Source organism: Centruroides sculpturatus, unplaced genomic scaffold (assembly GCF_000671375.1).
Source record: "Centruroides sculpturatus isolate CEXI.00-Female unplaced genomic scaffold, Cexi_2.0 scaffold287, whole genome shotgun sequence".
Lineage (NCBI taxonomy): Eukaryota > Metazoa > Arthropoda > Arachnida > Scorpiones > Buthidae > Centruroides > Centruroides sculpturatus.
Window position 1 is genome coordinate 496,022 of NW_019384456.1, and position 15,105 is coordinate 511,126.

Here is a 15,105-nt window from a genome sequence, read left to right on the forward strand (position 1 = left end):
TATGGGTTGTCAGATCCTTCAATTTTTTTACTCTTATGGATATAGTCTACAACTCTGATAAGGTCCCAACTGCCTGATTCAGAACTAGCATCTTACTAAAGTGAGGATACATTGAGTATTAAAAAAACATAACCCTATGAATTTTTATCCTTCCTTCACTTCTAAATTATTTAAAATCCTCATTTTTATGATTATAGTAAGGAAACAAACTAGATAATGCATATTTTGTACTACCAATTTAGTATAAAGTGCATCAACACAGGTATATCTATAGAAGGGCAGAGGTTACATTTAATACTTTTTTCTTTAACTCTTTATTCTCTCACACATAGGTCTTTTTTGTGTCTGTTATTGGTTCAATAGGTTTACATTGAACAACCAACTGGGGAGAAGAGAACCAATTATGTCTGATCAAACCACTCATTAAAAGTTTTGAAAATCTGGTCCTTCAGGACAGCAGACTAGTATCTTATTTCTCTGCCATCTATCATCACTTTAATACATTAGTTTAGAGAATCATGCTTTGAGAAGAGCAAATTTAATTTATTTAATACAAACATTTTAATATCCTTCAATATATTTATAAAAGAACAACATTTTAACCAAAAAATAAACTGTACATCAGATTTGTGATTTATTTACATTAACTGAATTAAGTTCTGTTTTATAATCCTAGAAAATTTTTTAACAAAGTCAAAATTAAATTTAAAATTTATTTTGAGTTTCATCATATTAATAACTGATGATAAAATAATTTATTTAGTGATAATCACCTCATACTTTTGTCGAGGAACTAGTTTTCTTGGGAATTCTAAAAAGAATAAATAGATTCAGATTGACATAAGCCAAGATTAGATTAATGAAACTTTCAAATGTACATCTTAACATCAACTTTCTGTCTCTATCTGACTTCCTTTTCTGATCAGCTTTTTCCGGGGTTTTGGAGGAAAATTGCATATCTTTTCACTTATAATTTCTTTTTTTTACATTTGTATTTTTAAGGTAAATATGCTTAAGTTTTCTTATTAGAGAAAAAATTTCACCACATTCAGATGTTAACAGTTTTTGCTGTGAGAAAATCAGTTTGAACTGGAATTATGGTTTAGGAACTTCCTTTAAAAAATACGTTCAACTCGGACTTCTTTTACAATGTAATTAATCAATCAAAAACTTTTATTGTGTAAGGATTAATTTCCCATTATGTGAGGGATAAATACAATATTTATATAACAATTTACATTATGTATTTTGTATGGATGAAATATAATACAGTGTAACTGTTCCATTTTCTTAATAATGCAACATGATCTTGCTATATAGGAAAACAAGCTATTACTGCATTTAGATCTTGAAAATAATACAAAAATACTTAGAATTTATTTAAAACAGACTCATATAGAACTGAGAGATATAATAAATTCAAAATGAGTCTTCTTAATAAAATATTAAAACATCTAAACTGTTTGATGGTTTTTTAAAAAGATTAAAAGTTTCAAAGTTCCAGTTAAAGGAGGAATTCCATGTTTACCCACAACTGAAAGAGACAGAAGTCCAAAGAAGAATTTCAATGAAATCTGTCTTCTGGGGATGGTATTGGTCAGCCATGGTGGCCTAGCCAGAAGGCCCATGCTGGCTACTATCTTCCTTCGTCATAAAGGTTGCTCCTGACATGGAGGCAGACACCTTTTACAGCCAAACCTAACATGGTTGACAGATTCTGCTTATAGTTGGGGTTGTAGAAGAGCCATTGACCTTCCATATAGGTTCATCTGCCACCTTTACCAGTAAACCCTGGTGGGAGGGATAAACAGCCAGGCCAGCTATACCCAGTTTTTTAATGAGGCATTTACTCCTCCCTCTCCTTTTTCACCTACCAGTGTAGGCAGAGTTCATACCCGAACCCCATAAAGACAATTCACTGCTATTTCTATTTGACAAATTCCCAAACATCTGACCAACTAAATATATATTTCTAGGGAAGAAAATAGCATTTGAAGCTAATCCCAAGTACCTTGGCATATATCTAGATAGAAACCTTACCTACAAGAAAGATGATAACTCACAATATCATATCTCATCTTGTGGGGACAACATGGGTTGGGAAACACTAAGAAGCCCAGCTCTCTCCTTATTGTACCCAGATTTTGAATACAGTGGGTGATCGGTTAACGAACATAATCCATTCCAAGACTTTGTTTGCTATCCGAATTGTTCATTATCTGATTATTGATTTACCATAGGTTTCTATGGGAATTTCATTAATTCATTCTGGAGATTCCAAAAGATAAAAACTATATACTTTCTTACTACGTTTATATGTAATAATAAAAATACATATATACACAGTCTTGCATATTTATTAGTTATGCTTTTTTGTTTTTAGGGGTTAAACAATCTGTCTAATGTCGATTGTTTCTCTCTCTTCTTCAGGATTTTCAGAAGTAATTAATAGCATTGTAATTGTAGAAATCCCCAAGCCTGTTAACCTTAACCTGGTTTGTATGCAATTCTAAGACCGTCAATCTGACATTCCCACTTCTTCAAAAGATCTTTAATTAATAGCAGATATCGGCATTAATCCTCTTTTTCAGAATAAAACATATCTCGCTGAGTTTCTTGGTGTTCTTCATTGAAAGGTTCTTGGCGTTCTTCTGTCGTCAGGTCCGTTTCTGGTTACATTATGAGCTCTTCATCATTCTTTATTTCTCAGATGTGATTTTTGTTACTCCTTTAGCTGCTTGAGTCTTCTTGATTATACAGTACCTTTCTTAGATAAGATTGAACTGTGCCCTACTGTAGATTTGTTCAAACCATACTGCCCAGCAACATCAGACATCTTCTGCCCAATCTATAACTTTGCTATTATACTCTCATCTTTCGAAAATAAAAACTGACGCAAAACTTAACGAGTGCCCACCCGACAGTCTCGCGAATACTATAAAAGAATTGTTTCTGTCTGAAAAATAAAAGGCTGGAATTACGAGGGAGTATTTCAAAGTTGGAGGAATACTGTCTGATCAGTATATATCGGGTTGAGCGTCGATGTCGACGTCTCCCTCACTCCAAAAAGTTTCGAATTGTTACCTGAAGACAAGGGAAAATCAATCGGTATTTGCTATTTTCATCACTTCTTTTTATGTTTGTTCAGTGAAGTGTTCGTTATCCGAACATGTGTTTGTTGTCCGATCATAAAAATCTTTCACGTAAGTGTTCATTATCCAATCTGTTCATTAACCGATCACCCACTGTACTGTGCTGCAATTTGGAACAGAAGTGCATACACAAAGTTGATTGATGTAGAACTGAACAAAATAATGAGGACAGTTTCTTCAACACTCTGTTCAACTCCTAATATCGTCAAAGATCCCTCCCCTCTCTTAAAAGTCTTCACATTAAAAGAATATAATAAAATCATAGAAAATGAATAACACCCTATCAGAAACCTCCTGCATCCCAAGGAAAGACTAAAATCAAGGAAACCAATATGGAAAGAAGGTAAAATATTGCAAGAAACACAATTCGACATATCTATAGCATAGAAGAAGGAATGGAATTCCCTTGACTTTTACCAACAAATGCCCAATTCTTGACCCTACAAAGAGGCAACCAGGATTCAGTCTCCCAAGAAATTCATGGACAACTCTTAACAGAGTAAGGACTAATTGTGGTTGCTTAGAATATCTCAATAAATGGCAGCAATCAATAGACCCTTCAATTTGAATGTGGATCCTTCCAGACTGTGATACACCTAGCAACTGATTGTCCTATCTATGGCTTCCCAAGGCCTGTTGAGGAAGTACATCACATCTCAGATGATGCCAAATCATGGATACATAATTTTTCCTTTGTTGTATAGGGATCTGTACATAGTTTTGTAAATATATTGTAATTTATCTCATCCAATGCATAAATAGTTAAAGGAAGAAAGTATTATTTGTTTACCACATTGCATCATTATTGAATTTATACATGTTGAGTTTTACTGATGAATAAATTGAAAGAGCTTTACAACTATTTTTACAGTAAAAACAAAAAAATTCTTTAATACAAGTAAAGATGTACCACAGTGCCTAATACAGGCACTGTGGTAACTTAACTGAATTACTTAATTCACCTTTAATAGTGAAATTTTTAAGAAAGAGCACAAATGTTTTTGACCCAGTTAATGGGCCATCCTAGTATGGGGACAGTCAAACAAGAGGCTCCTTTTTTGACTGTCCCTACCTGAAGACAGCCTGTTAACTGGGTTGAAAACATTTGAAATGTTCTTTTTATTTTAAAAATTCCACTGTTAAAGATGCATCAAGTAATTCAATTAATAGTAATATAATGATTTACGATAAAAAAAGTGAAAATGTGTGTGTAAAATTTAATCTACTGATCTCATTACTATTTTAGTAGGAAAAGTCCAACAGACTCTCATTCTTAATGAAAATCTAAGTTTTGTTATTAAAGTATTTTCTTAGTCACATCATAAATTAAAATTAAATGAATGTGTTTGTATGTATACGTCATAAATTTGTTAAGGAAACTCCTAAACATTCAATAAATCCAATTCAGTTCTTAGAATTAAAAACGTTTTTGCTCTGAGAAAAACAGTTTTAATTGAATAGGGATATAATATCACCTATTAGTCATCGAAACTGTCATAATGTTAGCATGTAAATATGAACTAATTAATAAAAAGTCATCAGCAGCATAAAGCAGTAACAGTTTTTAATACACAGTGGGTTAAAAACCTTATGTTTAATAAATTAACATCATAACGTTAAACTTTTTATAAATACATTATTATCTTTATAGAATTGTGCAATTCTTGTGGGGACAACATGGGTTGGGAAACACTAAGAAGCCCAGCTCTCTCCTTATTGTACCCAGATTTTGAATACAGTGGGTGATCGGTTAACGAACATAATCCATTCCAAGACTTTGTTTGCTATCCGAATTGTTCATTATCTGATTATTGATTTACNTGAGGCTAAGTGGTTATAGTTGTGTTCTATTATTCAATTGCTTTTATTTGATTTACATCGATCCGATATTGAGTTAGGAGTTACTGCAAATCAATATATTTTATTGAATTGTTATAATTTAATAATTAATCGAACTGAACTTTAAAAAAGTCCAAGAAGATACCATTGGTATCTTTCAGTTCGATCCGTTTTACGATAGTATCTTCAGTCTTTGATTGGTTTTGTTACTGTAATTTGTAGTTGACTTAAATCTTCATATGAAGATAATAGATTCTTTTTACAATTTGAATAGTTTTATCATTATTGAAGATAGCTCAAACTAAAACTTTTCATCGAATTAGTCCTCGTACAAATACAACAAGATGCTTTGATTTACAATTTTACCAACTGGATCAATTTATGGATTCATAAGACAGAACAGATTTATCTTAAGAGTGATGATAGAAATTGAAATGTCATATATTTTCATAAAGGGGCTGTCCATAAATTATGTAACACATATATAGATGAGTGGATACGCAGGTAATCGTTACGATGTGTTAGAAGGGATGAGAGTGTATATAAAGACGTTACGTAATGCTAGACCCGCAACTCTTAAGTAACAGAATTATTCATCTTTTTTTCCGAAGTGTTGTTTTTATCTTTACTTTGTATGTTATACGCTTAATTAATAAATTAATATAACGTTCGTATCCCGTGCTGTGTATTACGAAGTATTCCTTAGTACAATTAAGAGGTTGATCGAGGATATACATTACGTAATTGGGGGTGAATATTTGTGACACCGTTACGGAGCGTTACAGGGGATGGAATGGTAGTTGAAAAGTATAAAAGTAGCGTTACGTAATATACAGACGATCCCAAATTAGAATTAGGCTACTTGAATCACATACTACAAGAAGAGGGAAAAACAGTATTTTTAACATTGCTCCTAAGAATGATGCATAAATACAATTACATTTACAATTACTATTTTTCTATTAAATTTAATGGTTTTTACTGGAAAATAAGGAACTCTTCATCACGATCTTTGGTCTCACTGTTTGATCGATCCATCGAATTCATGTTTTCTGCAAGATTTTAAAAATACTTCAAATCTACTAGAAAATTGGGATTTAAAACACGTAGTTAATTCTTTATTCAATGCTAATTTGGTCTGAAGTATCTTCTTATAACAATGTACATTATTAAAGAGGTTAAGCCATGAGATTTACATTTGCAACTACCTTATTAAACAAACATTTTACGTATTCATTCCCGTGAATTTGCAATTCTGATTATTGAATAGTTTAATGTCTTACTATAAACTATTAAATAACTATCACGATAATCTATTAATTTATTTAAATAGGCGAGTTATCTTCTACTTTCAGTAACTTTATCTAATAAGATTAATTTATGGTAATACATAAATAGGTAATTAAATATTTACATTAACAGTCGGAAGAAAGATCGAATAACAGTTGTAAAATGGGACCTAGAAGTCGTTCGGCGGATCCAAATGTTGGAAGAGAGAAACAGAAAGATGTAAGAATTTATTGTTTAATTTCTTACACTTCATTTTTTTCGAAACTTCTTTGTTCTTAATGTCAATGTTACAGAGAATAATAGCGTATTCGTGAGAGAATATACGGAGCATTAATGTATCAAATGACATTGAAATGTGTCATAAATCGTTCTCATGAATAATGTATTATAGAATCTAATTTGTTTGATTCTGTGAAGTTCTAAAAAGATCTGACGGTAGAACCCCGCTTTACGACTCACGCTTTTATGACTGGTATAAATTTTTTATTATTATTATCGTGTGAAATGCTGTATTTTTGTTGGCTATCTCGGTGACATATTATTCATTTCAAATTAATTTCTGGAACGTAATTTATTCATGACAGAGTCTTAATGAAATACGAAAGCTCGCTTTACGACCGATTTCCAAGAACCAATTAAGTCGTAAAAGCGGAGTCTACAGTGTAGTTTAGAATAGTTATTGTTAATGTTTTCTTGTATTTTATTATTTAATTTTTATATTATCATTTTATTACTAAAATCTTCTAATATATTCCCTTTTTTTAATATCATGATAAATATATTTATTATGACATATTCCCTGTATCAAAATAATGTACATGTAATGGTATAAAGTATCAATGTACATATTTCATATAGATATGATATAAAAAATATAGCATAAAGTAAGATATTAAATGTAAAAGTATGAAGAATATTATACATATATTTCATTACAGGCATTGCATATAATGTGTTTAAATAAATTCACATTTATATAACCCATTTATATGTTAAGAAACTTTTTAAAAAATTTATTAAAAAAATATATTGAAATTCCACACAAATCACAAGTTTCTTAAATTATTTTTGATTAATCTCATGTATATTCTTATTAAATGGGTTATATGATTATCAATTCATTTAAATTCATTATAAGCAATATTATTAGTGAACAATATAAATTATATTTATGTTATTAGTGATTTAATTTCTACATTATAAAAAAAATATGAATTACCTATTTATATATGGATGCAAATTATCATGATTTTCATACTTGCAAAATGTTTCTTTTGTATACTTAGACATAAAAATTCCTGGAATAAAACAGAAATTGGTTATATACGGAAAGAAAATATAGAAATATAAATTTGTATTACTCCTTAATAGCTTTATTCAGATTATCGCTTCGTTTTTTAGCATTATATACTGTATTAGAATTAATTAATTGATGAAATGCTATTATCATAAAAGAATTTAATGATTTAGTAAAAGGAGAATTTTATTTGAATTTCTTGAAAAACTGAATACGAAAGCGAATAAATATATATATATTATTGATGAGAAGTTTAGCCAGAAGGCAAAACACGTGAACTGAATGAAGAATAACACACACTTGTATATTGGAAGTAAGCGTCATAAAAATATGCCCTGGCTACTACAGGGTGCGAACACAAAAGTTAACATTATATAATTTATTATATTATTTTTTGCTTCAAATATTTACTAAAAAAATAATTATTGTAAATTTTTCTATTACAATTTCCATCTTTTTGGTTTAGATACCGCGGATAAGTTTGCTCTCTCCACCAGAGGGCTAAAGAATATTAATTAATCCTCTGCCGAACGGCGAAAATGACTACAAAAACTCAACTTTCGAAATGTTATTTTTGAATACAATACTTTAATTCTTCTTTTTTTAATTGACATTGATAATAATTAACTGTTTAAATATAAATATTTAAGTTTTATAAAAAAAAAAAAAAGTTTTTTTTAATGGAAAAGAGATATTATTATAGATGGCGCTCAAATTGAAATAAACAATTTTAAATTTGTAACACGTGAGTTGTAAGTACTGGAATTATGAACAACAAATGGATATTTTTGAAGTGATTAACGTGATTAAAATAAGCAAATGCATCGATCGCTGACTGCAAAACATCTTACGTGACTGTTAGCATTCGTTTTCCTTTTATTTTGATGAATGTTGCTATCAGAAGAAAGACATTAAGCTTCGTGATAAACGTGTTCGGTGCTTTTTAAAGATAATTTATAACGAAAACAATTGCGTAGATACGTTAATTGAGAAAGATCGCAGTTAGTTAACTTAAAAGTAATGATACAGCACAATTGCTATAATTAGAAATGAACATTATGCTTAATCTTTCCATTCATATATCTATAAAACAATTGGAATGTCTCGTTGAAATTACTGTTTCTTTTGAGACTTTATAAACAACCTCGTTAGATGAAATGTCCAAATTTTAAGTGTAAAATCATCTTATATAAAAATTTCAATGATTGAATATATATATATATATAAGGAAAGTAAGGTAAACTCTGAATAAGGCAGTTTGGACTTTATCAGATCTGTAGACCATCATACCCATAGGAGTAAAGAAACCAATGATCTCCGTGTGACCTTTCACCATATATAGAACACCATCTGGAAATTTCGAGACCTTCAGAATGATGTAAATTTAAAAGTGAAAAATCTGGAACTATTTCTCAAAACAATGCTAAAAGTCAACTGTTTTCCACTTTAATAGATATTGTTAAAAGCTCATAAAACATGGGAAATGCCATTGTGCCAACTATTTTTAGGATGTGATCTGAGTTGTGCTGCATGCTCTGTTAAGCCTACCACATGTTGAACAAGTTGATTTTGGGAGGAAAGGGTTACATATGGGTTGTCAGATCCTTCAATTTTTTTACTCTTATGGATATAGTCTACAACTCTGATAAGGTCCCAACTGCCTGATTCAGAACTAGCATCTTACTAAAGTGAGGATACATTGAGTATTAAAAAAACATACCCTATGAATTTTTATCCTTCCTTCACTTCTAAATTATTTAAAATCCTCATTTTTATGATTATAGTAAGGAAACAAACTAGATAATGCATATTTTGTACTACCAATTTAGTATAAAGTGCATCAACACAGGTATATCTATAGAAGGGCAGAGGTTACATTTAATACTTTTTTCTTTAACTCTTTATTCTCTCACACATAGGTCTTTTCTGTGTCTGTTATTGGTTCAATAGGTTTACATTGAACAACCAACTGGGGAGAAGAGAACCAATTATGTCTGATCAAACCACTCATTAAAAGTTTTGAAAATCTGGTCCTTCAGGACAGCAGACTAGTATCTTATTTCTCTGCCATCTATCATCACTTTAATACATTAGTTTAGAGAATCATGCTTTGAGAAGAGCAAATTTAATTTATTTAATACAAACATTTTAATATCCTTCAATATATTTATAAAAGAACAACATTTTAACCAAAAAAATAAACTGTACATCAGATTTGTGATTTATTTACATTAACTGAATTAAGTTCTGTTTTATAATCCTAGAAAATTTTTTAACAAAGTCAAAATTAAATTTAAAATTTATTTTGAGTTTCATCATATTAATAACTGATGATAAAATAATTTATTTAGTGATAATCACCTCATACTTTTGTCGAGGAACTAGTTTTCTTGGGAATTCTAAAAAGAATAAATAGATTCAGATTGACATAAGCCAAGATTAGATTAATGAAACTTTCAAATGTACATCTTAACATCAACTTTCTGTCTCTATCTGACTTCCTTTTCTGATCAGCTTTTTCCGGGGTTTTGGAGGAAAATTGCATATCTTTTCACTTATAATTTCTTTTTTTTACATTTGTATTTTTAAGGTAAATATGCTTAAGTTTTCTTATTAGAGAAAAAATTTCACCACATTCAGATGTTAACAGTTTTTGCTGTGAGAAAATCAGTTTGAACTGGAATTATGGTTGAGGAACTTCCTTTAAAAAATACGTTCAACTCGGACTTCTTTTACAATGTAATTAATCAATCAAAAACTTTTATTGTGTAAGGATTAATTTCCCATTATGTGAGGGATAAATACAATATTTATATAACAATTTACATTATGTATTTTGTATGGATGAAATATAATACAGTGTAACTGTTCCATTTTCTTAATAATGCAACATGATCTTGCTATATAGGAAAACATGCTATTACTGCATTTAGATCTTGAAAATAATACAAAAATACTTAGAATTTATTTAAAACAGACTCATATAGAACTGAGAGATATAATAAATTCAAAATGAGTCTTCTTAATAAAATATTAAAACATCTAAACTGTTTGATGGTTTTTTAAAAAGATTAAAAGTTTCAAAGTTCCAGTTAAAGGAGGAATTCCATGTTTACCCACAACTGAAAGAGACAGAAGTCCAAAGAAGAATTTCAATGAAATCTGTCTTCTGGGGATGGTATTGGTCAGCCATGGTGGCCTAGCCAGAAGGCCCATGCTGGCTACTATCTTCCTTCGTCATAAAGGTTGCTCCTGACATGGAGGCAGACACCTTTTACAGCCAAACCTAACATGGTTGACAGATTCTGCTTATAGTTGGGGTTGTAGAAGAACCATTGACCTTCCATATAGGTTCATCTGCCACCTTTACCAGTAAACCCTGGTGGGAGGGATAAACAGCCAGGCCAGCTATACCCAGTTTTTTAATGAGGCATTTACTCCTCCCTCTCCTTTTTCACCTACCAGTGTAGTCAGAGTTCATACCCGAACCCCATAAAGACAATTCACTGCTATTTCTATTTGACAAATTCCCAAACATCTGACCAACTAAATATATATTTCTAGGGAAGAAAATAGCATTTGAAGCTAATCCCAAGTACCTTGGCATATATCTAGATAGAAACCTTACCTACAAGAAAGATGATAACTCACAATATCATATCTCATCTTGTGGGGACAACATGGGTTGGGAAACACTAAGAAGCCCAGCTCTCTCCTTATTGTACCCAGATTTTGAATACAGTGGGTGATCGGTTAACGAACATAATCCATTCCAAGACTTTGTTTGCTATCTGAATTGTTCATTATCTGATTATTGATTTACCATAGGTTTCTATGGGAATTTCATTAATTCATTCTGGAGATTCCAAAAGATAAAAACTATATACTTTCTTACTACGTTTATATGTAATAATAAAAATACATATATACACAGTCTTGCATATTTATTAGTTATGCTTTTTTGTTTTTAGGGGTTAAACAATCTGTCTAATGTCGATTGTTTCTCTCTCTTCTTCAGGATTTTCAGAAGTAATTAATAGCATTGTAATTGTAGAAATCCCCAAGCCTGTTAACCTTAACCTGGTTTGTATGCAATTCTAAGACCGTCAATCTGACATTCCCACTTCTTCAAAAGATCTTTAATTAATAGCAGATATCGGCATTAATCCTCTTTTTCAGAATAAAACATATCTCGCTGAGTTTCTTGGTGTTCTTCATTGAAAGGTTCTTGGCGTTCTTCTGTCGTCAGGTCCGTTTCTGGTTCCATTATGAGCTCTTCATCATTCTTTATTTCTCAGATGTGATTTTTGTTACTCCTTTAGCTGCTTGAGTCTTCTTGATTATACTGTATCTTTCTTAGATAAGATTGAACTGTGCCCTACTGTAGATTTGTTCAAACCATACTGCCCAGCAACATCAGACATCTTCTGCCCAATCTATAACTTTGCTATTATACTCTCATCTTTCGAAAATAAAAACTGACGCAAAACTTAACGAGTGCCCACCCGACAGTCTCGCGAATACTATAAAAGAATTGTTTCTGTCTGAAAAATAAAAGGCTGGAATTACGAGGGAGTATTTCAAAGTTCGAGGAATACTGTCTGATCAGTATATATCGGGTTGAGCGTCGATGTCGACGTCTCCCTCGCTCCAAAAAGTTTTGAATTGTTACCTGAAGACAAGGGAAAATCAATCGGTATTTGCTATTTTCATCACTTCTTTTTATGTTTGTTCAGTGAAGTGTTCGTTATCCGAACATGTGTTTGTTGTCCGATCATAAAAATCTTTCACGTAAGTGTTCATTATCCAATCTGTTCATTAACCGATCACCCACTGTACTGTGCTGCAATTTGGAACAGAAGTGCATACACAAAGTTGATTGATGTAGAACTGAACAAAATAATGAGGACAGTTTCTTCAACACTCTGTTCAACTCCTAATATCGTCAAAGATCCCTCCCCTCTCTTAAAAGTCTTCACATTAAAAGAATATAATAAAATCATAGAAAATGAATAACACCCTATCAGAAACCTCCTGCATCCCAAGGAAAGACTAAAATCAAGGAAACCAATATGGAAAGAAGGTAAAATATTGCAAGAAACACAATTCGACATATCTATAGCATAGAAGAAGGAATGGAATTCCCTTGACTTTTACCAACAAATGCCCAATTCTTGACCCTACAAAGAGGCAACCAGGATTCAGTCTCCCAAGAAATTCATGGACAACTCTTAACAGAGTAAGGACTAATTGTGGTTGCTTAGAATATCTCAATAAATGGCAGCAATCAATAGACCCTTCAATTTGAATGTGGATCCTTCCAGACTGTGATACACCTAGCAACTGATTGTCCTATCTATGGCTTCCCAAGGCCTGTTGAGGAAGTACATCACATCTCAGATGATGCCAAATCATGGATACATAATTTTTCCTTTGTTGTATAGGGATCTGTACATAGTTTTGTAAATATATTGTAATTTATCTCATCCAATGCATAAATAGTTAAAGGAAGAAAGTATTATTTGTTTACCACATTGCATCATTATTGAATTTATACATGTTGAGTTTTACTGATGAATAAATTGAAAGAGCTTTACAACTATTTTTACAGTAAAAACAAAAAAATTCTTTAATACAAGTAAAGATGTACCACAGTGCCTAATATAGGCACTGTGGTAACTTAACTGAATTACTTAATTCACCTTTAATAGTGAAATTTTTAAGAAAGAGCACAAATGTTTTTGACCCAGTTAATGGGCCATCCTAGTATGGGGACAGTCAAACAAGAGGCTCCTTTTTTGACTGTCCCTACCTGAAGACAGCCTGTTAACTGGGTTGAAAACATTTGAAATGTTCTTTTTATTTTAAAAATTCCACTGTTAAAGATGCATCAAGTAATTCAATTAATAGTAATATAATGATTTACGATAAAAAAAGTGAAAATGTGTGTGTAAAATTTAATCTACTGATCTCATTACTATTTTAGTAGGAAAAGTCCAACAGACTCTCATTCTTAATGAAAATCTAAGTTTTGTTATTAAAGTATTTTCTTAGTCACATCATAAATTAAAATTAAATGAATGTGTTTGTATGTATACGTCATAAATTTGTTAAGGAAACTCCTAAACATTCAATAAATCCAATTCAGTTCTTAGAATTAAAAACGTTTTTGCTCTGAGAAAAACAGTTTTAATTGAATAGGGATATAATATCACCTATTAGTCATCGAAACTGTCATAATGTTAGCATGTAAATATGAACTAATTAATAAAAAGTCATCAGCAGCATAAAGCAGTAACAGTTTTTAATACACAGTGGGTTAAAAACCTTATGTTTAATAAATTAACATCATAACGTTAAACTTTTTATAAATACATTATTATCTTTATAGAATTGTGCAATATTTTTTTATATTTATATTAAACTTTACTATGTTACAGTCCAATTTAATTTTTATAAATAAGTGAATGAAAAGTATTAAAATATTCATTATTTTAATTATTTAGAATCCTTCTGGAAATCCAGGAAAGAAAGCTCAGGAGAAAGGTGTAAAAAATACCAAAGATGGTGATGTGGTAAGTTAATTAATAATTAAGTAAAATAATATCTTAATTTAATAATAAGTATAAATAAATAAATTATTTTAGCATATCTACATCTTATTTTTTTATTAATAAATTTCATAAAAACATTTACATTTTGCCATTGAACTCTTTGAATAAACCAAACTGAGATACGTTTATATAAATAACATGTTAATTTGCATTGGTTGACTGAATAGAGAAATTCCATTGAGTTACACTGAACTTGTTAAAGAAATTAATAAATTATAAAGGTTAGTTATGTAATTGGGACAGTTTTAAACCCATTTGTGGCCCTGTCCAATTTTTTAGCAGCATTTACACGGATATAGTTGCATGCAATGGGATCTGGTCCTAAGAAGATAAAGCCCTCGACCTTGGTTGCACATGCCCATGTATTAACATGTTAGTTGAATTTTGTTGGATATTTGATTGAATTATAGTGCAAAAGTATATTTTCTTTTCTACAATTTGAGTAAGGAATTCCACATTTCTAAGGAATTTAAACCAGAATTAATAGTTTTGAAAATATTTTTATATAATTAAAAAAATTCTGAATAAAAGCTATTTTATGAGTCAAGAAACTTTAGTCTTTCCCAGCATAAAAATGGAGTTTATGTTCATTAGACCAGTGTTTTTCAACCTTCTTGAATACGCGACTCCTTTACAAGTTAAAAAATTTTGGCAACCCTCCCGGGGCCATATTTAAACTATATCAGTGATTTTAAAAACTACGTATTTAATTTTCTTTCTTTAAATATTGATCGAAAAACCAACTGTACTGTAAAATAAACAGGCACAGTCTTTTCACTGAAATTCTAGTTTTTTTTATTGTAGTGTAGGACCTACAAACACTTGTCTTTTCTTACACCCGCGACCCCCCCCGTGTAAGGCTTTGTGACCCCCTGGGGTTTGCGACCCACAGGTTCAAAAACAGTGCATTAGA

General features: G+C 30.8%; 2 protein-coding genes across 4 annotated transcripts in view; one reads left to right on the forward strand and one right to left on the reverse strand.

Annotated features, from left to right (window-relative positions):
* The window catches only part of LOC111620693 (ras-related and estrogen-regulated growth inhibitor-like), a 151,223-nt gene that overhangs the window by 61,528 nt on the left and 74,590 nt on the right, over positions 1 to 15,105 (reverse strand). For all 3 annotated transcript variants that reach the window (XM_023362680.1, XM_023362678.1, XM_023362681.1), the window contains exon 3: positions 7,501 to 7,579. The gene's annotated coding sequence lies outside the window, so the exon portion shown is untranslated. The remainder of the gene's footprint in view (positions 1 to 7,500; positions 7,580 to 15,105) is intronic.
* LOC111620686 overlaps positions 1 to 15,105 on the forward strand; it is a 132,583-nt gene that overhangs the window by 46,171 nt on the left and 71,307 nt on the right. The window contains exons 5-6 of the mRNA XM_023362663.1: positions 6,414 to 6,500; positions 14,085 to 14,153. Coding sequence (XP_023218431.1) covers positions 6,414 to 6,500; positions 14,085 to 14,153 — 156 coding nt within the window. The remainder of the gene's footprint in view (positions 1 to 6,413; positions 6,501 to 14,084; positions 14,154 to 15,105) is intronic.